The 27391-nt window shown below is 43.0% G+C and overlaps 1 protein-coding gene across 2 annotated transcripts in view; it reads right to left on the reverse strand.

Annotated features, from left to right (window-relative positions):
* Grm8 (glutamate metabotropic receptor 8) overlaps positions 1 to 27391 on the reverse strand; it is an 858268-nt gene that overhangs the window by 700566 nt on the left and 130311 nt on the right. For both annotated transcript variants that reach the window (XM_055608228.1, XM_055608229.1), the window contains exon 3: positions 17403 to 17619. In XM_055608228.1, coding sequence (XP_055464203.1) covers positions 17403 to 17619 — 217 coding nt within the window. The remainder of the gene's footprint in view (positions 1 to 17402; positions 17620 to 27391) is intronic.

Consider the following 27391-nt stretch of genomic DNA (forward strand, 5'->3'; position numbering starts at 1 on the left):
GTCTACTGGGTATAGAGCCTTGGTTTGATCTGAAGCACCATATGAATGTTGCATACCTGTAATCCTAGCATGGAGGAGATGGAGAAAAGAAAATTAGAAGCTGAAGGGTAGCCTGGATGTGAGACCTGCTATTAAGAAAAGAAGAGGAAGAAGAAGAGAAACGAAGGAAGAAGGAAGGAAGGAAGGAAGGGAGGGAGGGAGGGAGGGAGGGAGGAAGGAAGGAAGGAAGGAAGGAAGGAAGGAAGGAAGGAAGGAAGGAAGGAAGGAAGGAAATGAAAAATAACACACACAGAAGTCTCCATTTTAAAACAATGTGGTTATACAATGTGGTCAATATGTCAATTACTTTTTCATTTTAAGCAGTAAGATTCACTTTAACTTTTTTGTTTGTGTGTGTATGTTTTTTGAGACGGGTTTCTCTATGTAGCCCTGGCTGTCCTGGAACTCACTTTGTAAGCTGAGCTGACCATGAATTTTAATAGCTTTTAAAGGAACAATTTCTCATAGCAGCTTTCCCTTCCTAGAGTCACAAGGTCACAAGATGCATATGGCTTCTGCGCTTCCTGACAGATGGGTCTCCATAACTGTTGGAATTTTTTTACTTAGAAATCACAAAAAGAATAAAATATCTTCTTCAAAAATAAAGGGTTCAGCCATGTTTATAACAGCCAAACAAAATGTGTGCCTAGTTCCTTCCTTTAAATGTAGGCTCTTTCGGCTGCCATCCAAATAACTAGAGACCGGACCACCCTGTGGCTGAGAAGTCCCTTCAGGGGAGCTCTGGCTGCAGTGTGGCATTTGCTTTTTTCACTGATTCGACTGAAGAAAATGGTTGCAGGGGGGAAAAGCGTGCATGTCCTGCTGCAGGTAGCTAGGAAGTACTGAGGCATGTCTCCACTGAAGACCATAATGCCCCTGGGTGAAACCCTTCAGTCCCCAGGACATGAGGGCTGATGAAGGGCACAGAACCTTTCTGAGTAGAGATAGTTTCCTCAACACAAGCCTTTTCTTATTTTTAAAACTGCTTTTTTTTGTTGTTGTCATTTAGGAAGAGGCCAAGACTATTTTTAACAAATATTATGATTCATAGTTACATTTGGATCCTAGGATTATTTTGGAGGAAATTTTGGTCTCTGTAACTTAATTTAACATATGTTGATAAAGTTTTTATCATGCCCCAGGCACCTATGAGTAACACCGGGTTGCTCATACCCCCCGAGAAGGTCACAGTCCATGTGGAAGGCAGAGGTGTCGACAGTCTGATGCTGCAGTAGTAGAGCAGACATGTGCATGGCTCCCAGGCCAGGCAGTCCTTTCTCCCCTTCTAGAAGAGCATCCCAATTTATCTCTGAAGAGTGACTCCATCTTCGGACGTGGTGTTTCAGCTGAGGTTAACCCTTCTCTTCCTTCCCAAGTACCTGAGAGAGGCAATAACCAAGCGACTGGGGCCTTCTGTGGGCTACAGTGATTATTGAGTGGTACAGGCATTGGACATACAGCAGGGACATATTGGAATTTCTGCGGGAATGCAAAGGAGGGAAATACATTCTTTCAGTTAGGGCTTTAACAATGAGCCTAAAAGCACCACCACCACCCCAAGGATAGGTATGCACCTGTAAGACCAGAAAATGACCTAATTCGAAATAAGTGAATCTATAGAGATTGTTAAGAAAAGGGAATTAAGGGTGAGCCCATCCTGGATGTAAGCAAGCTCTGAGTCCATGATGATTGTCCTTCTAGGAGACAGAAAAAGAGAAGACACAGATATAGAAAGGAAGGTGCTGTTACAGTGGAGGCAGAGATGGAGCTGGGTAGCTACCAGCCAAGAATTGCTGGCAACCATCAAGAGCTAGGACAGGATGTGGGAACACGTTCTCCCTCAGCACCTTCGCAAGCCTGCCCTGCCAGTGTCTTGAGTTTGGACTTTGGACTCTGCAATAAAGCGTAACAGCCTTCTGTTTTAGGCCACCCAACACGTGATGATGTTTTGAGGTGGCTCTAAGAAACTAATACGGCTGGTGGGTGGCAGTATACAAAGCCCATGGCTACTGATAGTTATTTTCTCTGTACAGGATTTGAAAAGAACAGAGCCAGGGCATTAGCAGACAGAGTGAAGCTATAGCCAGACACCATCCTGTGAACTTCCTCTGAAAACAAAGGACTTCCTAAGCCCATCTGAAGTCAAGGTAGCTACAAGATTTCCTTTGATTTCCCAACTCTGTGGTCTTGGCCAAGTGAAATGTTCTCTTTCATAAGGTGTGAATCAAGTGCTACAACCACAGAGGCAAACTCAGCCAGAGCTGCTTCAGGGAATCAGAATGTTGCATAGGGAGCCATTGCGTATGCTCAGGACTAACACCTGAAATTTACTCCAGGAAAACACTGTATGTGCATCCTTTCCACCAGGTAGACAGGATCCACACAGGAAACAAGAAAATGTTCAAGCCAAGGTGACGGGAAAAGGGACATGAGGCTGTGTGCAAAGCACAGGCTCTTTATGTCCTGTGGTGCCCTCACAAGGCAGGAATGGCAGCCTTGGGGAACCAAGACAGAAAACCTCAAAGGGGAAACAAGCAAGGGGCAGGAAAAAACGTGCACAGTGGAGTCAAGCAACACTGAATATATATTCAACGCTACTACTTGCTAACTAGGTGATCTTGGGCTACACTTATTATTGAAGCATTGGTTTTATTGTCTGTGAAACAGGAAGACTATCTGCCTAGTGGCACAAAAATATATTAGAAGGCATGTGTCAAGTTGCATTTGTACATCAGTTTCCTCCCATTTCCCTTAATAACTAAAGAGAAGCTTATATTAAAGACAGAGAGAATCCTATGGAGGCTTCGATCCTCCACAAAAGCTTTGGAGGAGTTAGAAAAGTAAATAAGCCATATTTCATAGACTGTGGTCCACGTTACAACTGATAAATCAAAAGCAGTTAGGCCAGATTATAGTTTTGTGTGCTCTAAATGGAAGGCACTAAATCTAATTTCTAGAGACAAAAATGTGACATAACCATGACCTTTGATGAGGTGGACCCAGGAGTGATGCCATAACCAGGATTGTATGATGAGAGCACAAAAAATGTCCAGAAACCTGCATCATGATTAATGAGCTTCCAAATGAATCAGTAACACATGAAGCAAAAATAAAAAGCAAGAAACAAGGCATGTGAGCTAAGGGGGAAATGCTTAAAACTATTAAGAACACTCTAGCTCCCAGGTCCACGTATGACCAAGGGAAAAGAAATCTCTAAATAGATTTTACTTTTTAAAAAGTAACTGCATAGGATAAACCTACTAAAATCTGTACATCTAAAGAAACTAATCAAGAGGGAGGACCCTGACTAAAATGCTCAATCCCCATCCCGAAAGGAAAAGAGGATGGACATCAGAAGAAGAAGAAAACAGGAAACAAGTTAGGAACCTGCCACAGAGGGCCTCTGAAAGGCTCTGCCCTGCAGACTATCAAAGCAGATGCTGAGACTTATGGCCAACTGTTGGGCAGAGTGTATGGAATCTTATGAAAGAAGTGGGAAACAGTAAGATCTGGAGAGGACAGGAACTCCACAAGGAGAGCAGCAGAACAAGAAAATTTGAACACAGGGGTCTTCCCAGAGACTCATACTCCAACCAAGTACCAGGCATGGAGATAACCTAGAACCCCTGCACAGATGTAGCCCATGGCAGTTCAGTTTCCAAGTGGATTACCTAGTAATGGGTAGAGGGACTGCCTCTGACATAATCTGATTGGCCTGCTCTTTGATCATCTCCCCCTGAGATGGGGGAGCAGCCTTACCAGGCCACAGAAGATGACAATGCAGCCACTCCTGATGAGATCTGATAGACTAAGATCAGAAGGAAGGAGAGGAGGACCTCCTCTATCAGTGGACTTGGGGAGGGGCATCCGTGAAGAAGGGGGTGGGAGGCTGGGATTGGGAGGGGAGGAGGAAGGGCTTATGGAGGGATACAAAGTGAATAAAGTGTAACGAATAAAAGTTAAATTTAAAAAAAGATCCAGCTCTACCCCTCTTGAGCACATATTCAAAGGACGTTACTCGAAAGACACCTGCTCATCCTGAGTGTGCAAACAAGTGGGCCTCTCATTCTGGTGCCTTCAGCTGTTTTCCTTCTATTGGCGTGTCTTGCCTAACTTTAATGTGATTGTTTTATTTTATCTTTAAAAAAAAAAGTAACTGCAACCTGGAGGTCATTTACCTCTTTAGCAATTTCTCACTAGAGTATCGGTTAGAGTGAGACTTTGCCAGCTGGTGTCCTACCCTTCAGCCATCCTTTCAGAGAAGCTGGACAGCACCATTCCAATCTAAGGGCTGTGAGATACAGCCTGATGTTGGCCGAGGCATCCCACCTAAGTTATATTTCAAGGGCATAAACCTTCACAGAATCAAAGTCCTCAGTCTCCCAGACCTGTGATCTTATCTCTACTTCTGCTATTGCCAACTTCCGCTTTTTTCTCTCATGCCCACTCTGACCCAAGCCAACCCCAGACCTTGCCTGGAGCACAGCAATAAATCTCTAGCTCATCTTCTGCTCCATCTGTCCCTGACACCCAATCTCTATACATTATCTTAAAGCCTGAAACACAGCATAGCATTAATAAAACCCCAGAAAGGCTGGGTTGTTAGACTGACACCTACTACATTCCCTTCACGACCCACCCAGCAGGAGTCAATTAAGCCCTTGCCTGTTCATCCCAAGGCTTCTACTCCTGAAGGATTATAGCCAACAACTTCCCAGCTATTTCTCAAACAAACAGGCATTTGTTTCTTCCTTGGTAAATCACAATCTGTAATCATGATCTTGTTTCCTTTCTGTCTCTTAAAATCAGACTCCTTGCTAGAATCCAAGGCTGGTGGGGCTAGAAAGCACACCTATGAAATTCCAACATGTAACACAAGCACAGAGCCTCATGTAAGCATCAAGCCTGTGTGGAGGGAACGGTGAACAAGCAGGACTCCAGAACTCAGAGTAGGACTCTAAACATGAGAAGCACCAGGAGCCCTGGACCTGCTTGGATTCTTGCAATCAAGAATCACACCACACATTTATACACCTGGAAACACAAGATCAGCTGAAAGAGGAACAACGCGTTCAGCAAATCAATCTACTTCCTGAATTTTGCATCCAAGCTTATTTGTCAAATACAGCGAAGCTCTGGTCCTTAACTTAGCTTTTTCCTGATGGATCTATGTATTCTCCATCTGGTGCTTGTTCTCCAAATCAACTGTGACAATCTGGGCTTGGACTTGCTGTCATCTGCTTAAGCTCATGCTTCTGTTTCTCAACCTAAACCTGGCCCTGAACCTTGGTTTTTCTGGTACTCCCCCCTCCCTATGTACCTCTCCTTTGCAGACACAGTCATGGCCCCATAACCCATTTCTCTCAAGTGCCGCCAGGCAAACGCTGATGCTGAACTCGGGGTCAGAGCGCTGCTTCTGCTGCAGAATTCTTAATCTGGACATCTAGGCTGTTCACCCACCTTTCCCCAAGCTACCTGCTCCCTGATGTCCCATCTCCAGGTTATACGCCTGGTGTCCGCCTCTTCACATGTTTAGAAAGCATTCTTCCAGATCTTACAAACATGCAAAGATAAACAAAGTGTGTGCTCCACCTTTGTAGAAAGAAAGAAATGAAAAGAGGAGATTGTAAGATGTCTGTATGCAACCATAAGGTGTTCGCAAGGGCGAATTTCCTACGTTCCAGACGGTCTGGGCAGAACTCTCTTCTTCCTAGAATACCCTGAACGCTGCTTTGCCCAAACCTCCACAAAGAGTAAATATGATGTATCACCTTTACTTGTTTATTTCAGCAGACACCTGTCCTGTCAGAATACACCGTAGCTGCAGCAGCTTCCCTTTAGCCATGCAGTTAAGCGTGTGCTTATTCCTTCCATCTTGTAAAGAAAAAAATTACCGTCCTTTGACTTTGTGTAGATGCCAGTGTCTGAGACAGACTCATCTCTCTACTGCGATGTTTCTTCAAAATAAAGTCTCTCTTTATCTAAGTCTGGGCTAATTGTGACTTGATAGAATAGTTAGAAGAGGGTCTGGGAAGATTGTTAGGTTTGGGAAGTTCGTCTTCATTGTTTACTCAAGGACCTGAGTTCAAGGCCAATAACTGACATTAAAGAAAAATGACAAGAAAGATAAGATGTGCTTGTGGGCACTTGTAGTCTCAGCTCTCGGGAGGTGAAATCAAATGATCCCGGAGGTTCCCTGGCCTGCTCTCCTAACTCACTTGGTGAGCTCTAGACCAGGGAGAAACCATGCTTCGAAAAAGGCAGTGGCATCTGAGGAAGGGTACCCAAGATTGTCACTTGACCTTCACAGACACAGGCAGATACTCCTCCTATCCCTCCCCCCTCCCACAAACACCTAGAAAAGACAGTGCAGCTGGAAGAAGTGGGGGACAAAGATCAATAAAGGCTTCCAGGAAGTAACCAAGAATGGATAGACAAGAGGGTGTTAACTGGCTAACCTGGGGAGGGTGAAGACGTCACCGGAACCTCAGCCTCTGGCCTACACTTGCATGTCTGCATAGAATTCTGTACCCTTCTTCCACACGGCATTTCCCAAACCTGTCACTCCTCCTGTTTCCCTGCCCGCTCTAGACTTAATCTTCTACAGGCACACATGCTATTGCCTTCCAGTGTGCGGTTCTCACCACGACCGGCAAGGCACATAACCGAACTCCAGCATCTCCAGACAGCCAAGGGATCCCTCTGCATATGTGATAGAGGCAAACCCACTCTCCGTCCTTCCATGGCTTCAGTCACATCTCATTCTGCCTTAGACTGAATTCTCACACTCCAGAAAGACAGAAGATTAAAACAGGCACAAAACTTACACATTTTGTAAGAAAGTTTGACTGAGAACCCCACTAGGTCAGGAGCCTGGTCAGTTTCGTTAGCATTTCTATCATCTGACACGATGTCCCAATACATAGTAGGTGCTCGAATATTTGTGGGAAGAAATGTCACATCAGCTTCCATAAATAGTTCCTTTTGACGCAGGGTTTCCGCAGGCAATAACACCAGGCAACAATTTCAAGGAGAACACAGTGATTGCTCTCCATGATATCCAATACAGAAGACTGGCAGTGTACTCCGGATAGCCCTCTTTCCCTTAATAGCCCATTACATGCGTGCCAGCCATGATACATGATTCAAAAATGTGACTCCAGAGTCACATGGCTATGCATGCCACTGCCTGCGAAGTGGGTATGAGCCGCTGTAAGAGGCACCATTTATTCCCTCACTGTTACAACTGCCAGAAGACATGTTTAAATCATTAGCTGAAATTCCTTTCCTGACTAAACCTCTTCCCAGAGCTGTTAACAAGAAACCGAATGCACTGACTTGAGGTTCACTTTCTCATCTCCCCCTGCTTTCCCCTCGTGCAGGCGCTGGTATGTCATGAAATAGCTTTGGTTAGGCAGCCATGAAAGCAGCAAGGAGAAGATAGCATGGTCTATCAGGCATGTACATCTTGAAGAAGAGAGTCACACAACACAGTCCTGCCAAGGGCCGTAACCCTTGAAATAATTGGCACCTATTTCCAATCAACTGTTCAGTGTACAGCCTTCTGGTTTTATTATCCTTGAGCCATTTATTTTTAAGGAAATTATAATTGTTGTTTAGTTGGAAAACTATGAAGTAAACCGGGGAAATGCACTTCTAATTTTCAGGCCAACTCTTTTAAGGTCTGTAAAAATGACATAAATGGAGTCTGGTTTGCTTCATTTCTGTAGAAGGGTGTTTGTATGGGGTGCTTCTATCAACTCTGTAAAGTATAGACTGTACCTTGAAGCTCTCAGCTACTGTCAGAGTCTCCAAGCAGAATGCCTTTAACACAGAAACATTTTCAAGAAGGAAATTAAGAGAATGTGATTTCTCTGGGGCTAAGCACAGGGGAAAGTATATTTCTTGTAGTGACTTGGGCATTTGGTTCTAAAGCGTGTGGGGACAGTCTGGCAAAAACAAAGAGGAATAGAATAGCCCATCTGACTACAAAGACTGGTCTCTCAGGGGAACACAGGTGATCAGAAACCTAGGCAAAGGACAAATGTAGATACAGGCTCAGTTCAAACAGAACTCCATCGATCAGAGTTCAGTCAGTAACTATATTGGTGCCATTGATTAAATCATGCTTCCCCCCCCAAAAAAAATCCTTAAGGCTTAGTATCTCTGAATATGATTGGATCTGTAAAAGGGCCCTGGGAGATTTAGAATGAAGTCATGCTGAAGTAAGATGAGTCCTTCATTCAGTATCACAGAGATCACAGTAAGGCTGCAAGGCTGCAAGAAACAGCAGATTGTCATTAATGTAACACTAAGGGAGAAGCATGGAAGAATGGGGGCCCTTGCTAATGCTCGCTTTCGTCTGGAACATTCAGTCTCTCAGAGCCTCAAAATGATGCAATTGTGTTCTTTAAATATAACTGATTTATGGAATTTTGCTACAGTATCCCAGATACCTAAAGAAGTTGGCAGTGGGAGACAGGTAACAGGAAACTTCAGAGGCCACACTCCTACCGTAACAGAGCCTGGCCTTTTCTGAGTGGTTAGAAAGGAAGCCCTGAATGAGAGAATTAAACTAAAACCTAATGGTGAATTTTTTCATTCCATAGGACTCCTGTCTACTCATTCATGCCATCCTAACCAAGAATAGGATGCCAACAGGACAATAAATTAGGCAGGATCTGAACCCATGCTCATACTAGAGGTCAGGAACAGTTAAGGTCCTGCTCCAAGGTTTCATGTCCTCAGATGGTATCTACTGGGTGAGAGTACAGAGAGATGAGCAGATGCTGCCACCCAGGTGAGAGCTGGCAAAGATAAATGTTGCATCTTGCATCGTGACCCAAGCCTAGGGAAGTCAGAGTGTAGGAACAGGTCCCCAGTCAAGTCAAGGATAGGACACCGTCAGTTTGCAATAACAGAGAAGAGCCAGGGCTCACTCCTGAGGAAAGCATTCACATTTGGTGACATAGTTTCCAACCTGACAACTCAAGGCCGAATTGTTGAGGCTGAATTTAAACCATTGTCCCTGGCTTATGCTTTGAAAGTGAGGGAAGTTAAAATCGCTGCCAAGGGCATGAATGAACCTAGGATAAAAGTGGCCATGACTTGCACATAAGAACAAGTCAAACGCTGATGGCCTAGGAGTCGATACTGCTGAGTAACCGTCAATAGATAAACAAGATACTATTGTCATACTGTTATATTTTAGGCACAGTAAACACCCCGCACATATGCCCTACATTACAAAGTTGGCATAGTCTGCATTGCATTTTTCTCTGAAGCCTTACCTCAGAGATTTCTTTCTTCTGACGTTCTCTAAAGTAACTCCCATGATACTGTGCATTCTCTTTGAGCTTGGGACCTACCAACCACTTCCCCTCAGCCTCCTGATGAGTTTTTTTGTTACGTGAGCTAAAAGATGCCTCCTGGCAGACTGTTGTTCTTGTATGTGGTTTCTAAAGGATGCCTCCGCTGAGACAATGTTCATAATCGGCATTTTTGTTTGTTTAGGTTTGTTTGCATGTCTGTGTTCTCTGACTCTCAAAAATAGTGACCTGCTTAAAAAAAGAAAGAAAGAAAAAGGGTGTGATTCATCTCTTTGTCCCCAGAATTGACACAAACATAGCCTAACACATTGGAGGCATGCTAGAGATGCTGGCTGGAACTTAATATTTAGAAGAGTAAAAAGATGAGCATGCAGATTTGGTGTGCAATGACGACATAATTAATTCATGTATTCAGCTATATGCAAGCTCTATCTGAGGTAAAATATTTGTCATGTTAAGAAAAAAAGATAAGTCAGTACTGAGAACGCTGCCTCATGAATACTGGGTGAACTGGATATAAACTACCACGCCACAGGATGAAAGCTGAGGCATGAAGAGATGACCTATCGTTTGTGATCTCAGACCTCAGACAGGAGGGTTGTGAGTGTGAATCCAGTCTGGAGTATATGACAAGACCCCATCTCAGTAACAGTGATAATAACAGATGCTTGTCCACTACCCTCCCACTTACACATGATCTCACATAATTCTCAAACAGTTGTTGACTTCATTCTACAGATAAGGCAGTTAGACTAAACACAATGAAGTTCCCAAAGATCCATAGATGGGAAACTCAGCCTTAGTCAGCAGAAGCTCTGAATCACTGCCCAGCGCTGCCTGGCTAGTGGATGGGAGTTGGGATGACCCCGAGCTTCAGCATTTTGGGACACAAAGAAAACAGCGAGCTATTGGAGCAGAAGCCCTGCAGGGCTCCCTTGTAGTCAGACATAAGCTAATTAGGTGCAGAAGCCATTCTTGGAGCCACTTCTGCCTTCAGTTGCCAGAGTCTGACCAAGCCTAACCTCTGGGCAAACATGAAGAGCCCACCCCTGGCTCTGTGACATTGGTCATTGAACAGAAACTCATAAAGCGAGTGCTGTGGGGAAGGCAACCTGCTGGGTACTGGGTGGCCTTCCACTGAGAAAAACACACTTGAGTGAGGAAAACACACAGACAAATCAGCATTCTGACCAGAAGGGTGAGCAGTAGCTCACCACGATGCCCAGGAACATCATAGGAGCAATTCCCCATAAACTTGTAAAGAATTTAATACTGCTAAAGTGGCAACAGAGTTGACACAAGAAAAGACAACTATCAGATAGCATAAATAATAAGCCACGCTGCATATCTAAAGTTGACAAGAAACGAAAAGAACTTGGGGCAGAATACTTGCTGAGATGCCCCTGGAAAACTAATAAAGAGAAAGGAGGGGAATGCCGTCAAAAGCCACCCAGCAGGTCTTTCAGGCATGCAGTTAGTTTGGAGGTGATTAGCAAGTCACGAAAAGCCCTCTGTCTTCAAATCCTGAGTGCAGACAATGGCACCAGCCATCACTCTATCCCGCACAGCTTTGTTCTGCTATGGGAAAGCACTGTGTCTTAGCTCCATTCCTTTCATGAACAACACCTGATGTTGAGCAATATTTATACAAATGCCTTCATAATGACTACATCCCTTGATGCTCACTGAGCCCTTACCAACAGGTCAATCCCTGAGACAGGCCGTGAACAGTCTCATGATTAAGGAAGGGGATTTAAGGGAGGTCCTTGTACCCTACTGCCATTGTTTACTGAAAACTTAACATTTGAATTACAGGTCTGAAGGTGTGTGTTTGAAGGCTGTGTGCCAGTTCACACTAACAGCTGTTGTTGAGACTTAGCAGTTACTATCAGCCCTAAATATTAGGGAAGGCCAGAGAAAACAGCTTTGAAATGAGACTCTGTTTGATCAGGTTCTGCAGTAATTGTTACAATCACATACACTTCTCCGGATCCTGCCAAAGCCTGGGCAGCACCACCACACCTGTGGTTCCAGTTTGCGATTTTCTCAGCCCTCCTTTGAAGTTATTTTTACCAATTACCTGGTGTTAATATTAATTAAATGTGATTTGCAACTTGAAATGTAGGGTTATCAATGGAACTCAGCTGTATGAATATAAAGTAAGATTTTTCAATTGAATTAAAATGTTACCTTTCATTCATAGTATTTTAGAACATTAATACTTTTGTCAAATTGATTTTTGCCTGCTGGAAGTAATTTTTCCAAAGCAATGCACATCTGTGAGGGAAAACTGTTCTTTTTGTATGCTTTTCTTTCTGTCATTGAAAATACTTTGTTTTAATCTTAAAACTGAATCTATTTTTGTTATAGGTAGCTGGTTCTTGTTTATAACCTAAGCGGGGGGGGGGGGAGTGCTTTTTTCTAAAACAGTGTACTAAGCTAAAATATATACATACATATGTAAATACGTATACATATACATATAGATGATCAGTGGGCACTTGCCAATTTTTTACTAGGAATAAAATTTCCCATTAATGCTCGCTCTTCACCAAAACTAAATCACACTCAAATTTGGGGTCACGCATCGGTTATTTTATGTAACACATTTAATTAGTTAAATTGGTGTATCCCATTATTCAAATAGAAATTGCCAGCTGTCTTCACAGTCCTCTCTAACACTGAGATTTTAAGATTCTGAACACATGTCAGGTAATAGTCAGAAATGTCCGACGTCGGCAAATTAGAAGAGAAGTCACATGCAGGAGAAGATTTGACAGATTTGGGTCTATCCTGCCCCTTGTAATATACGCGGTGATGACTTGAAGGCTTGTCATCTTCGATAAGTCGTTCATAAACATGACGACTGATTAAAGGAGGTGTGTGGACTTACTGTGCAAATCCACAATGAAAAGATATCATGCTTTTACAAATTCCTTTTATCTTCAAAGATAAAAACCCCAGCTTCCTTGCCCTTTATAATGATAGTGGTGGCATTAACATTTATTATCCTGTCTTCCTTTAAAACTAGCATAATAAGGTAAAACAAAGAAGTGAAAGAAACTGTCTAAAGACTCAAGGAAGTCATTTCTTGAGTCAGGAGCTACAAGCCCCACAGCTTGTGATAGAAAAGCACGAGCAAATCTCATCAACCCCTATATTACAGTATCAGTGAAACCTTATATTGAATAATTAAAACAAGACAAATAGAGGAGTGTGCTTCTAGCAACCGAGGGTGTGTAAAAGGGATGATGAATAAGTCCTAACCCAGAGCAACTAAGCTATTCCCTTTCCTCACACCTAAAGAGACCAAAGGGGGAAGTAAAAACAAATTAGGCTGGAAGACACACCTTGGGTATTTATAACGTTCTAGGTATTATTTAAGAAAATGGGCATTTTGGAAACTGCACAAAGCAAAGCCGTTGAACAGCAAGTGCACGGCCGTATGTACAGTGTCCCTGCCAATCCTACCGAAAGCTGTCGACAGCCTGAGCCAGGGAAATCTAGACGCTGGGATCCCCCCCACAGAACACGAGATTGTATACTAAGCCACCCTGTGCTTGTAACCAAGACCAGAAGAGTACAGTTGCAAAAACGCCAAAGAAGCATCTAAATCAGTTGTCTGATGCGCATCTATCGTAGCTATTAACTGTCTATTATTCTGTCTAATCAGTACCTTTTACAGCCTTATTGATAACCTTTTCTTTTGGCCTACCTCCTGCTTCTTTTTCTGGATGTCAACCCATCTGAGACTGTCTGAGACAATTTTACCCTGTGATGTACTGAACCATGCCTATAAAGATATGCTAAAATCCCAACCTCTGTAACTCAAAATGTGACCATTTGGAAACAGAGACAATGCAGTCATAATTAATTATTCAGGATGAGATCATAGGAGAGCAAGGCGGTTCTATCCAGTATGGCTGCATCCCTTTGGCAAAAGATTACAAAGACCTAGAGCAAGATAGAAAGTGGCTACGTGATAATTCAGGCAGAAAACCGAGGTGATGTGTCGCAGGAGAAGAGAGACCACGCAATGTTGCCACAGCTCAGAAGCTCCAAGGGAAGAGAAATTCTCCTCTGAGGCCTCAGAAATAGCACAGCTCTGAAGCCAGCCACCTTTGATTCTGGTTTCCGACTATCAGAGGTGAGAAGCAACTAGCACTGTCTTAACTTGCCCAGACTGCTCTTTGTCCTCGCACTTCTGTGAAGATAAATCATCTCTCTAGGTCACACAGCATGGCTCTGTGGAACTGTACAACACACTTTCAGTTATGCTCAGTGGGAAAAAAAATTCCACTCTCTCATTAATCCTTGAATTAAAAAAAAAAAAATAGCCGGAGGCTGGAGAGATGGCTCAGCGGTGAAGAGCACTGGCTGTTCTTCCAGAGGACCTGGATTCAATTCCCAGCACCCACATGGCAGCTCACAACTATCTGTAACTCCTGTTCCAGGGCATCTGACACCCTCACACAGACACACATTCAGGCAGAACACCAATGCACATAAAATGAAAAATAAATAAATTATTTAAAAATAACCAAAGAAAATATATCAACATGTTCTATAATGAAAACTGTCTTCAAAGATGACCAAGAGACACCCCCCCCCATGGCCACCATCCCACTGAGGAGACAGAACACTTTCCCAATCTTTGCTTCCCATTACTATATGGAGCCATTATTCTCATGATGTTTCTGCCCAGGAGCCTATCCTTGGCTTACTCTATTTCTCACTCCGTGTTCTGTCTCAGCACCCACCCTTCCCTCTTGAGCTATGATTTTGTAAGAATGGTCTTCAGGGTCCGCATCTTGGCTCCTGCTTACAGGGGCCAATATTCCTGTTGCTTTTCTCCACAAACATCTGTACTGGCGTCTGAAACATGGGGTGCCGTTCACCAAACTCATGTTCCCCACTCCACAGCAGCCTTCCGGCTACGCTTCTGTGACTGCTCTTGTCTTCTCCGAACTGCTCAGCTACAGAATTTTGTGACCAGCTCTTAACATTTTTTTCCTGACCTTCAAGATCTACATTTAATCAGTAAACTGAGTTTCCTAGACTCAACCTCAGAAACGTTTCTCATGTCTTCCTACTTTCGTACTTGTGCTGCCACAGCCCCGTGTTAAACCCACACTGAGCCTGCAGAGGACCTTCTGTGGTCTTCCATCCTCCACACGTACTCACCCTGGAAGATTTCCTCAGCCCTCAAAAGTTTCCGCAATTATTTAGAACAAAGGATGAAATAAATACTTTATGGTGTATTGATGTCTGGCTTTCAATTTTATTTGCCTCGTTGCATACTGTGCTCTAGTCAATTTGTGCATTTTTGAGAACTTACATTGTTCTAGGGTTTTGTTTGTTATATGTTTAATAGTTTCTCCAAGATATGGCTGGGATAAGCTAAGACAGCCAGGACACCAAGAATGTACTCTATCAAATGCCTCTCACATCTCCCTCACAAAGATATCGCCTAGAGATGAGCCACCGTCAATATCTGTTCATGACCACCATTCACACATAGTCTTCATTCTCTCAGACACACAAAAAAATAAAAACTCAGATTTGGTTAAAATGCAAAACACTTTAATTAAACTGGAAGTGCAATGTATCACTAAATAGATTTTCATTTTGCTATAATTGGATTACGACCTACCTGAATTAATCAAAGATAAGATATAGGATGCCTCAGCTTACACTGAAATTTTTTAGCAATCAATGTTGCTGAAGAGAGAAATTCGGAACAGAGGGTGGAACTTTTTTAGACAAGTTGAATGAATGCATAATTTTATTAATGGACAGATATGCACACTGGATGTATGCCTCTCTCTCTCTCTGTCAAGACATTCAGATTTCTAAATACACACTACTAACATTTGTGATATGTGCAGTAAGAGTGGCAAATGTTACAGAGCTAACGACTTTTCACTAGAGTCATCAGATAATTCCGGAATGGGTTAAGTTGCTACTATTTGCCATTCTCATTAATATCATTGTCATGTGAAAGGTTGGACTTTCAGCTATTTTTGTTCTAGATAAAATCTTTGTCATTAAAATGAAGGGTGATTCTGATATTTAGTATATTCCATGGCATACTCTGGCGTGGTACTAATTTGGCCTTTTCAGCATTCTGCATATTAAGTGACAATCCATCCCTCCTCCATTCCCTACAAAAGTGAGAACTGAAATAGAATAGACAGCCAATCAAGTCACAGAACACTGAAAGGATCTACACGGGGGAAAAAAATGTGTTGCTCTAATCAGAAGCATACATGAGGTGCTAACATTATTTTCTTCCATAGTAATGACTAAGGTAGAAAGAGCAATAATGAATGGCACATCTGAGACTTCTCATGTGACAGTATTGCCAAAGTACAGCAAAACCTCCTAAAAAGAAAATCAAGTATTTCTTATTTTAGTCGACAAATTGTACTCTCACTTAACTTTTAGAGCAATACATTACATCACATTCTACAACAGGCAAATTATGTCCTTATTGAATTTTTCATAGTAATCTGTTCCATGTGCACAAAATGTGTCCCAACACTGAAGAATGGCTTGAATCACTGCAGAAAACTTATTTCAATACATACTCTATTATTTTCCTCCACATGTTGAATTATCATTTTGGCAAGAACCGACATCAGCTCCTTGAATAATGTATTAACCCTGCTTCCAAAAGCTATTGTTGTCATCTGAGTGGGCATTTCCTTTAAGGATAAACACGGGCTTTTTTTCCAAGAAAATGATATAATTTAAAGTTTAATGGAAGCTTCTGCACCACTTTTGTAGCTAGAGTGTTACAACGTATAATTCCAAAAGGCATCACAGGCACAGTGGGTATAAACGCTCATCCAATTAAATCAATTAACCCATCTGCTGACTCCAGGGGTCTCTACAGCTTCTGCCACAATCCAGCCACAGAGCTCATGTTAAATATAAAAAGCACCGAACACCATAGCTTGCCCTGTCCTATGGCACCCAGAAGAAAGGCCCTTGCACCTATGCCTCTCAAGGGAAAATCTTACTTCAAAACCTTTAGGTTCTTTGTTCCAGGTAATTACAGTTAAATCTTAATCATCCCCACGGTGCTCTCCTGAACCGAAACTTCCAACCATTAACCGATGAGCATAATTTCCTTCCTCAAGTTCACAATTGCTCACAAATAGTCAAGAGACAGTTTAGTATATCGACAAAGTCATGATTACCAATATGCAAAATTTAATCCTTTTTAATAAAATGATATTATTTAAGTGCCGCTGATATGTGCCCTTCCATCTACAAAGATACGTTACTGACTAACTGTCAGTAAGGTTTATGCTGTATGCTGCTTTCTGTTTTCATTCTGCTCTGTCTTTTCCTAAGTAGTAGAACGGATTTACAGCCTCATAGATAAATATACAGCTTGGTGAAATAGCTACAGAGATTTGAAATGCTCTTCAACGAGATCCAAGAATAGAGCTTGCAAGCACTTTGCCCTAACTAAGTTTTCACAATTTTCCCTTCATCCTCCTCTAAGCTCTGGACTTTTATATACAAATGAAAGATGGAAAAAGTCAAACATGACAACGAGGATATGGCTTAGGACTACCCTTAGGGGCTGATCTAATATTGCTTTAAGATGATTACAAGCGCTGATCTCTCTAGGGTTCCATGTTAAATTCCAATGACTTTTTTTTTTTAATGATGACTTGCTAATGTAAACTTCTATCTAGAACAATCAAACAGTATGTCATTTATTCAAATTCACGCTGGCTCTAAGGAGCCTGCAAACTCCCTCATCAAAACAGACAGCTCAAAAGATACTCACCAAGTCAGGAGCTCTATCGCTCAAATTAGCACCAAAGAGTCACCTTGCTAGAAATATGAACAATGAAACCACCTACAGTATGCCTACCTTCCTCATGTACAGGACAGCCTGGGTCACACATTTGTGAGAGCTCTAATTATCTCCTATGCATCAGACAGCACTTGAGGTGTCTGGGTTTTAGCAACCTCTCACCTCCAACTGCAGTCAATTGGTAAATACATACTCACCAATCTCCCTTGAGATCTGGGTGAAGGCCTCGACCCCGCTCTCTCCATAGTTCCCCTCGGAAGCCAGTGTTGACACATAATTCCATCCCAGAGCTGTCACAATGTCCACCATGGCTTGGGCTTGGTAGGAGTCGGGCGGGACCACCCGAGAGAAGAAGTCATACCTGCTGTTGTCACTCAGCTCTGGCGCTGTAGATGCATAGCTAATTTGAGGTATCTGTAAAACAAACGAGAGGTCATTTCAGTCCATGATGTGTCTTGTACAATGACAGATTATCTCCACAAACTAAACAGTCAAAGCTGTAACAGAAAACCTAGGTGTGTCAGCCCGAAGGCAAGCTACGGCTTTAGGACCACTGATGTAACCAGAAATAACTCCCTAACAGTCTATGGGCTTCACTTCCTTTTGAGGCACAGATGTGGAAACATTGAGAACAATTTACTTTTGCTTCAGGTTTCTTTGTGTCAAAGGCCAAAGGGAAAACATTTCATGCTTTTTGTTGCTGCTTTTTTTTTTATTCTGTACATGATTGCCCTGGTGTAGAAATGAAAGAGAAAATGAAGCTATAACACAAACATACGTCAGAGAAGGTCACCTCAGAAATTCTCTTTGCCTTTAACACATAAAAATTATGTGGGAATTTAACTTGAGTGTTTGCTTGTTTGTTTGAAACTTGATGGCACTTAAAATTTTAAATTATAATTTTGATAAATTATTTTGGTTTTGTTTTGTTTTGTTTGGGTTATTTTGGTTTGTTGGTTTGGTTTGTTTTGTTTGATATAAGGTCTCACCATGTAGTGGTTCTGGCTTGGTACAGAGGTTGTACACCCCAGGACCTAAACGGTCACTCCCAGCCTCTAGCCAGATGATCTCAAAACTATTTCTGCTAACTCTGAAAGTCACTCAGCATCTGGATAACCCCTCTAAGTCTACAGAATTCTACTCCCTGTCGGTAGCCAGTGAAAAGACAAGAAGATACAAACAAAAGCTTTACTCACAGACTCAGAGACGAACAACACGCCTGGAGCTGTCCAGGACCTGAAGGAGACGCTCTAGGTAAAGGGGTCCAGCTTTCTACCTTTTTCAGCAGTGGCAATGGCTGCTCAGGTCAGCCTGTTTAACCCTAAATTCTCCCTGGTTCCATTTTCCTGGCAGGGAATATGTTAACACTGTGTGACCATAAAAACTGTCTGAGCCACCTCCTCTTGCCCTTTGCTTACTCTTCCAGACATGCTAGCCGTGCCTGGACAGGCAGATGGCCTGTGCCTCCGTAGTAGGTGACTGCTCAGCAAGACGCTTCTCCAAATCTCAGCGCACAAGGCAACCTTGGCCTTCTTCACCTTTTTATTATTAGTATTATTATTATTTTCTTGCTTCTAAAAATCCTGGATAAGAGATCCTGGCCATTCAGTGAGCTCTTGCCATGCCATGCACTCGATAAAAATTTCCCCAAAATCAGCCCATGTGCATTTCTATATTCTAACAAGAAAAAATTGAGCAGTCTGACCCAGGCTATGCTGTGCCGCTATGGGTGTGGGTGTGGCCGTGGTGGGTGGGTGAGCATTTTGTCGGGGCCTCTGCAACACTGTACTCTACTCTTGTCCTATTTGAAGCCTCCCACTCCCTCAGCTCCTCAGAGTCCGGCAGTAAAATGTCTTACACAACCCCCACCCTGCCTGTAATAATGAGCCACCCCTCTAAAAATGAGCACAAAGTGTGGAAATTGAGTGTTTGAAACCAAAACTAATTATCTCAAATTACTACCTTCAGTCAGTCACTTCCAGGGCTGTTTAATTAGCAGTCAGCATCGTGTTTAGGATTAATTAAACAGGTGTAAAGGGTATATAAAATAAAAGTGCAGATAGAAGATGGCTGTTTGATTAATCCAGTAATGGGCTTTCTCCCCAAAGTCCTGAAGAGTTTCCTCTTTAGAGATCGATGTGTGAAAAAGTAATGGGCAACGATGTGTTTGCAGTTTCATTTGTTCAGTTCTTCCGTGTTGCAGTCTACAATAACATCACGGCAGAGTGATAGTATTTCAAGCCAGCTTTTCAAACCGACATGAAGTCACATCCTATTTTTACTTTATTTGCCATAGACCACTAAGCATTGGCTCATTAAGCATTTTAATTTCTATGCCAGCACCCCCAATATTTCCACTACCCTGAAATTAAATCCCTACTGGCAACTGAAGTGAAAATTTATTAAAGACCTAGGCTGTTTCTTTTGCTTTTCGCTGCACCAGACCCAGCCAAACTGGCCCCTTCACCCCGGGGTTTTATCTTTCAGAAACAACAACAGTATGAAGGTGCTGATCAAAGAGAGAAGTGGAGAGGGAAATGTGGAAAAACTAAAGAAAATGTGTCAACAAAAGGAGGCATTAAGGAGCGCAGCCCTCATTATTCACTTATCCTTCGACAGAAGAAATGCCCTTTGCAGTGTCAAGTCCCACTTGACAATTTTAAAGATAAAATCTGCGCTCTCGTGGGGTTCATGAAACCACTCACACTCACAGCTTTCTCCCTTCCTGTTGTGTTCTACCCACAGCTGAGGGACCTGAAGGAAAAGATCCTGGCCTCTGTCTGGTCTTGCCGCTGCTGTACATCCTTTTGGCCGGATTCAGTTGGAGGTAGAAGCAGAAAAGCCGGGTGGCAGACACCTGCACCTTTGTCCACGTGGACATGCTGTGCAGGGAGACTGTGTTCCTCTGCCCGTTGATGCTCCGTGGACCCCGGCATCACCACACTCCACGGTACACCTCACCTGGGTCTATCAGTGGTCCTTGCTCCCTCAAGGCCTCTCATCTGAATTAGAACCAGAGTCCTGACTGGCAGCTGGCACACGATCCTCTTAGAACTTAGTTCTTTATTTATCTGGAATCTACAATACACAACGGAGTGAGTGTTCAATGAACGTTTAGAGGTAGTTCACCAATTAACCCAGGACAGGAAATTTGGTGTCGATTCCTACTGCTGCCCTCTGCTACAGTGTGGCAAGGATCTGCTCCGTTTGCCCTTCAACCTTCCCCTCCCTTGTGTGCCTACGGGGCTGCTCTGTACTGCTCTAGCTACTATTCTATCATCTGTGTTTTCTGCTTCTAGCTTCCCACTGAGTCTGAGGCACAGGAGAAAGACCAGACAGAGGTCAGGATCCACTCTGCCAGCTCCTTCTCCCAATAACAAGGCGGTCCCCACCTGAGCCTTTGCTGTAGCTCTTGCAGGCTCTAATTAGACACCAGAAACCCTGAGCCCTGCAGGTCTCCTCACTATTGTCCATCGGTGAAGACTGAAGCATCCAGTGGAAGTCCTGATGTCTCTTCCTACACCTTACAAGTAGCCTTTCTATTAACCTCTCTCCCGTCGTTCCTCCAGAACGCCAGAAGCCAGGCTGTTCTGACTGATGCGCCCTCTGTGGCAGGTCTGAATCCTCAGCCCTACCCTGACCTCTTAGTCCGATGTCCACTTTCCCTTTCAACAGTTTCCACCTCTGTCCTCACCCGGCTTTTCCCTTTTTTTTTTTTTTTTCTCTCTCTCTCTTTCAACTCCTAAAGGCATCAAATTGCATATTTGAAAACACCTGTCACTTGCTTTCCTTCACTTCTCATTTTCTTTGTGCTGAGGTTTCATAAGACTATTATGTATGCTTAAAATAAGACCCTTTCTGTTACCCAAATAAAGGGTATTTGAGGCAATTAATTACACAGCACAAGACGACACCCTCCCTTTTAAAGAGGCTTCAGAGCCCACTTCTGTAGTAGCATGGCCCCACCCCCAGCCCTGTTCCTTTGGGGAAGTTACAGAACAAAGGTTTTGAATCTAGTTGTCTGCTTCTCCCTGTCCCCTACAGACAGGAAACTAAGCCTGAGGCCAGAGGTCTATACTTGCTGGACAAGAGTGCACAGAAAGTGCTTTATTTTCAGACCAGCGCAAAACACCCCAGGCTCCCTTTCTACATACGAGCAGAAGCCCAGCCCCCTCCCTGCCCTGGTGGTTGAATTTACAGGACGTCAAGTCTGCCAGAAGGGAGAAAGTCCTAAGGTTGAGATGTGATACAGAAGTAGGAGGCATCATTTTGGCCTCAGGCCCAAGCTGGCTTCCCTGCAATCTAGTTCTTAACAGACAGCCTTGTGTCTGGGGAGCCATTTGGTGCTTGCCTAGCTGTTAATAAAGCTGATTATTTGATCTACATTTAACTAACTATTCTGCGAATCTTGGACTTAATACACCCAAAAAAGGGATTCCACATTTGACTTGGAGGCTAAAATTTGATTTCAATAGGTGTGTGTGTGTGTGTGTGTGTGTGTGTGTGTGTGTGTAAATGTGTGTGCCTGTGTGTGTAAAATAGTCTTCTGGCTCTACTTTTGCTAGATGGAATCTCCCTGGGCGCTTGACCACTCAAAACTGCTCTGCACATCCCAGCTTTCTTTGCTGTGGTGAGCAGACTTCTGAAAATGTGCCTGGAGGGAGCAGGCATGCCTTTCCCACCTTTTATCTCTGGAATTCAAACATAGAGGCTATAGCCCCATGGCTTATTCCAGGCGGTGCCCAAGCAAAGATGGAACAAGAGTCATCCTCTAAGCCAAATCATTGGGGCACCCAGATTCCTCCAACTCTGGCTGTTTGCGCTTTCCGTTCTTGGCCTCTTCAAATCCACCTACACCAGCAACCAATGTGCTCTTTTAAAACAGAAAAGTAATGTAAGAATCTCACTCAGAGCCCTTCAATCATTTTTGTTTTCCCTTTGAGGTTAGAATTAAACCTACACTTTTGCCACAAGGTCCTTTGAGCTGGCATCTGATTCTCTCTCCTCCTTGCCCACCTGATGCAACCCTGAAGCCTGCCTTTCAACTCACAGACCAGGAAATTCCCTTTTTCTCATGCATAATAGCACTCCACATGTCTTCCTTTCCCTCCACTCAGTTCTTTCTTCATGAAACAGAATTCCTCTAACCACCCCATTGCCTTCCCATCTGCAGCTACTACTTCCTCGCCCTATATATTCCCTTTTGTGCTGATATCACAAAAGGGAATGTATGTATATATTGTTTGTATATATTGTTATATACATATATTGTATATATGTATATATTGTTTCTTCTACTGACAGAGACGCTAAAGAGGCATTCACTGTGTTGTTTACCGATGTTATATGAGTTTCTGACACATAGTAAAAGGTCAATAAATATTAATGGAAAAATAAAAACCCCAAGGATCACTGACCACTTTCCACCATGTATGCCAACACTGAAGGATTTTTCTACAGTACTACTTCAGTAGAAGGTTACCAATTTTCATATTATTTATTAATCCGAAGTCTACTCAGCTGCCACAGCGACTGATCAGCATGAGATTGTCTGTTTTGCCAAGCGGAAGTGATAGAATTCCAGTTCAAATCAACTAAGTGCATTTCGGTTGTGCACTAAGCGGGTTCACCGCGGGGAAGTCTATGCCTGTCAGTCAACTCTTTGGGATGCTAGAAATGGCCATATTAACTTCAGAAACATCTTGGGGAAAACTTCGGGAGCCCATGGAGTTCAATCTGTCATTGAATAAAAATTACATTCATAATCAAAAGCTTCTTCTAATTCACTGTTTTATGTAGACTGATTATTCAAGACAGACTTAAAATTGCTTAGACCCACTGCAACCTGTGTCTCTCTCCATTGCCTTTGCTGATCCCAAGACTCACGGTGCTCTGGCTAGTCCCAGATGGGTGTACCCTCTGTCACCTGTAAGGGTTTCTTGCTGTTTATACATCAAAATATTACCATAATTGTGAAACATGCCTTGTCTCTTGAGTGTGGCATCAGCCATGCCTATTCTCCACACTTCCTGATTTGCCAACGATCTCATGAAAACCAAGACCAACACTGATGAGCCAGCAGTAAGGCTTCTAAAGCAGAGCTCAGGGAAGCTCTAGGACGGAGAGTAAGACCATCTTCCCACAAAGAAACTCACTCATCTGAACACGGGCCTGGACAGACAGAAAACCGGAATCACTTGCATCTCTACTGTAGGCTGTTGTAGGGGACAGAAAACCTGGCTAAAAACAACAGGGGCATCTGTTCATTTATTTATTGATTGTTGTATTTGGTGGGGCAGCTTACAGAGGGGTTCTTTGCATTGTTCAATAACATCATAGGTTTTCCCCGGTGAGGGATCAGCTTGAAACTCCACTCTTACCCCAGGAGGAGGTACTTGCCAGAGCACTTCTCCAGCAATTGGTGGCCTTAGCAACAGTGGCCATCACAAAGATTGCTTCCTGCTACCCAGCCATAGGATGGATTTGCTGCTGCTACAAAACCCAGTACCAGAAGAAGCACTGACTGCCATAGCCATTAACTTTGTCTGTTCACATTTCATAGCTCTGTAGTATTAAATCTACTTGAGCTTGTGACAAGACATGAGTATATAATCAGAAATTAGATAAGAGTGAGGAATCAGGGCTAGGAGCCAATGTCCAGCACTGATCCCCTCCCCCAACATTGCCTTGAGCTTTCATGCTTCTCTCAGCTTCATGAAAATCACATAAAGAGAAGGGCAGGGGGAGAGAAAAGGAAAGTCAAATGGTAATAAAATAAGGAAGAGTAGTGAATGCCCCAATTTTGCAATCAAAATTATAATTCCTTTCCCAAATCAAGACTTGATCAACACTAGTTTGTCCATACGTTCTTCATCTTCCAGCTCAGAGGTCAATGTCAAATTGAAACATTCTTGCCTGTCTTTCTGCTCAGTGACGTTCACATGCTTGACTTTCAAGGAGGACTCATCACTGGGCTTTGATACACGACGGAGGTTAGCAAAAGGAAGCAAGGAAGCCTACTGCAATGGGAAATTGTGGGGGTCAGAGGCAGCTAAAAAGATTTCATCCTGCATTGTACCACATCTTTATTCTTTCCCCTACATCAGCTCATTAAGACTAAGGAAAGCTCTCTATCCTCACCCACACAGAAAAAGCCTGTATTTGTAAGCACAGGCAAATACAATCCTAAGGTCATGATGGGCCAAAATGCAGCCTACACCTCTCACTACAGTATCCCAGAGCACTGTTAACAAAACCAACCAGAGAGGAGAAAGACAAGACCAATCCATTCTCACTGCTAGATAAATAATTCAAAGATGGCTCATGACTGAGGGTGAACTTGAAACTTCAACAGCAAATGTGAAAAAGTATCATCATATCATAGGCAGTACACCCTCTTCAAAACCCGAAGAATGCAATGCAATTTTGTCTCTGTGTGCCCCTGAAACTGTAAATATGACTCCACTTGTAGTCATTTCTTGGCTTCTAATAATCTACTTGGCTGGTCTGTTAAAATGTGAGATCACATTTTTCTCTCCTGTTTTTCAGGGATATTGTATGAGTTGGGGGAGGAAAGAAAGCAAAAGGCACACTGGAATTTGAACAACTCTTCTAAATACAGGGAATTTCAAGGCAGCAGCATTATAGAAAGAGCACAGTGGAACGCCATAATGCCTCCGGGCCCAGGGGATAGTGTCAGCCCCACCTGAGCTCTACAGGCCAAAAGAGGGACCAGCCACAGACACTGGCAGGACACACAGCAGAAAAACAGTGACGTCTTGGGGGTCACACAGTCAGTAAACTAACATTTCCTGGAAAAATTGCATCCTGACTCCTCCCACATATGCCTCCTGCTGGGTCCCTCACGGAACTCACAGGAAGCTAGAGAGCAGTTGACTTCTAACCTGCCTATTTAAAATGGAAAAGCAAGCAATCCATGGACATGAAAGAATTTACATATAAACAACCACAATTATGCCCTGTATGATTAATAATGCTTTTTTTTTTTTTACATCTGCTAATTACATTTTACAATGAGAAAGCATAACAGCTCCTAAGGGAAAGTGTAACTATAATCTATCAAGTTTCTAGCAGTGTAGAGATTTTTTAAGTCTAACTATTCTAAATACATGTTTATCTCAATGTTTTAACGAGTAGGATTAAACCTTTACTATTTGATATAGAGACTTTATTGTTACAAATAACTTTATACTTTGTCTCACTTAAATCTTCTCCTGGTCATCAATCATTTTCTTTTCTGATTTCTTCACAATTCACTATCCTGTGATATCTAGAAAATTATTACCTGTAAAATATTCAATATTAAACCCAAGTTTAAAAGGTTAATGTGCTCTTCGTTTTCCGCCCCATGTATCTGTATTAATTATTTTGGAATTTCATGCAATGCGCCACGATGACAGTGGCTTCTTGTTTCCCCCAGGGCCACCCTCTCGCCCTTGCAGCCCCTCTCTCTCCCCAACTCCCCAAAAGGAAAAAACACCAAGTCCAATTTGTGTTGCCCATATACTCATTGGAGCATGGGCAGACTCCCAGTGGCCATCCGTAAAGAAAGCAGAGTGTCTCCTACCCTCACCCCTCCAGGAGCCTTCAACTCACTACAGCATTTCAACAGCCAATGGAGTGAAGAGCTGCATTTCAGCATCTTCACCACAGTTCTCAAGAACTCTCTTCAACAGTCCTCTGTCTGCTCTCTCCCCCCCTCTCTCTGAGTCTCTCTCTGTCTCTCTATATCTCTCTCTGTGGTGGAAATGGGGCTTTGTCACAGAAGCCTTCAAAGTCTCTCATTCTTAGTTATGAGTCTGCAGTCATCAATATCACTGCAAAAGAAGCTTCCTTGTCCCGTAGCAGCTGCCCAAGCCTTTCTCTTCATCAGTGGTTAAAGTAAATTTCATATCTTTTGAATGGCTACTTGGGGTGTTTTAATAATTTCGCCAACAAATCTGCTCGCACCAGGGCCAGGCACTGTGATGGGCCTCAGAGATGAAGCAGTAAGAAACAAGTGACCCTCCCACCCTCAGAGAGTGTGGCCGTGGGTGGTCCCTGGCCAGAGCCAGGCATTAAATAAACAGGGATGCAAACAAGAACCAAACCACAGTGAGTGCCGCCACGTGTCCCAGGGTTTCTTCCACGGTCTGCAGACTTCCTTGGTGTTGTGACATTGAGCTAACGTGCGAGAAACGAGAGGAGAGGTGAGCACAGACTGGACCCCAGCCAGGGCAACTTCTTACTCAGCTGTCTTTCAGATGTGTGGACACCCAAACTGTAGAAGTAACCGGGGGGCCTGGGCAACCGACAGTTACTTAACTTTAGAAGGACTTGCCTGAGGCTGAATCATTAAACTAAAGTCACGAACGCCCAGCTTCTAGTAAGTTTTGTTGATTGGCACACAACAATTTTATGTACTTATGGCTATAGTGTGATTTTATACACACTACATGGGAATACACATTGTATAATGGTAAAACTCGGTTATTACCATACCCATCACCTTGAACAGCGTCATTTCTTACAGAGAAAAACATCCCAAATTTTTCCTTCTAGTATTTTGAAATATGTAATACATAAGTGTTAACTATAATCACCCTACTAATATATTTTCAAGCATTATACCTAATTTGAACCCTTATATATAAAGAGAATAAGTATAATATTATCAGCAGGAATACACACATTCCTAAGTTGTAAGGCTTGGATGGACAAGGAATGAATGGCTGGATGACCAGAAAGATAGAGTATGAGCCCGTGAAATATACAGCAGACACTAATACCACAAAAAGGAACAACCCCAAGACAGGCCGCCAGCCCCTGGACAGAACGTGTGTTACTTACAAACTCTAATATTTGCTTCTTGAGAAAACTAAAGAGAAACTGAAGGAAGCACCATCTTCTTTCTCCTCAGGCAGGAGAGGACTGGAGTAGGATTTTAATATACATGAGAAGCAGCTTAGAACTAACTCAAGAAGATAATCTGTCATCTCTATTTTAACAAGATAATATACATTTACTCAGAAGACAGAAAGGGAAATAAATGGATCTGTCCTCCTCTGAAAACTTCACACCATGACCTACCGTCCCAGGGAGACACAGAAAATGTCATTACTGATTTCATTATTTCTAACTATTACTGCTGATTCTGTGCATTCTGGAGTAAAAGGCACTTCTTTGA

This window comes from Psammomys obesus, unplaced genomic scaffold (assembly GCF_907164565.1).
Source record: "Psammomys obesus unplaced genomic scaffold, mPsaObe1.curated_primary_1811, whole genome shotgun sequence".
NCBI lineage: Eukaryota > Metazoa > Chordata > Mammalia > Rodentia > Muridae > Psammomys > Psammomys obesus.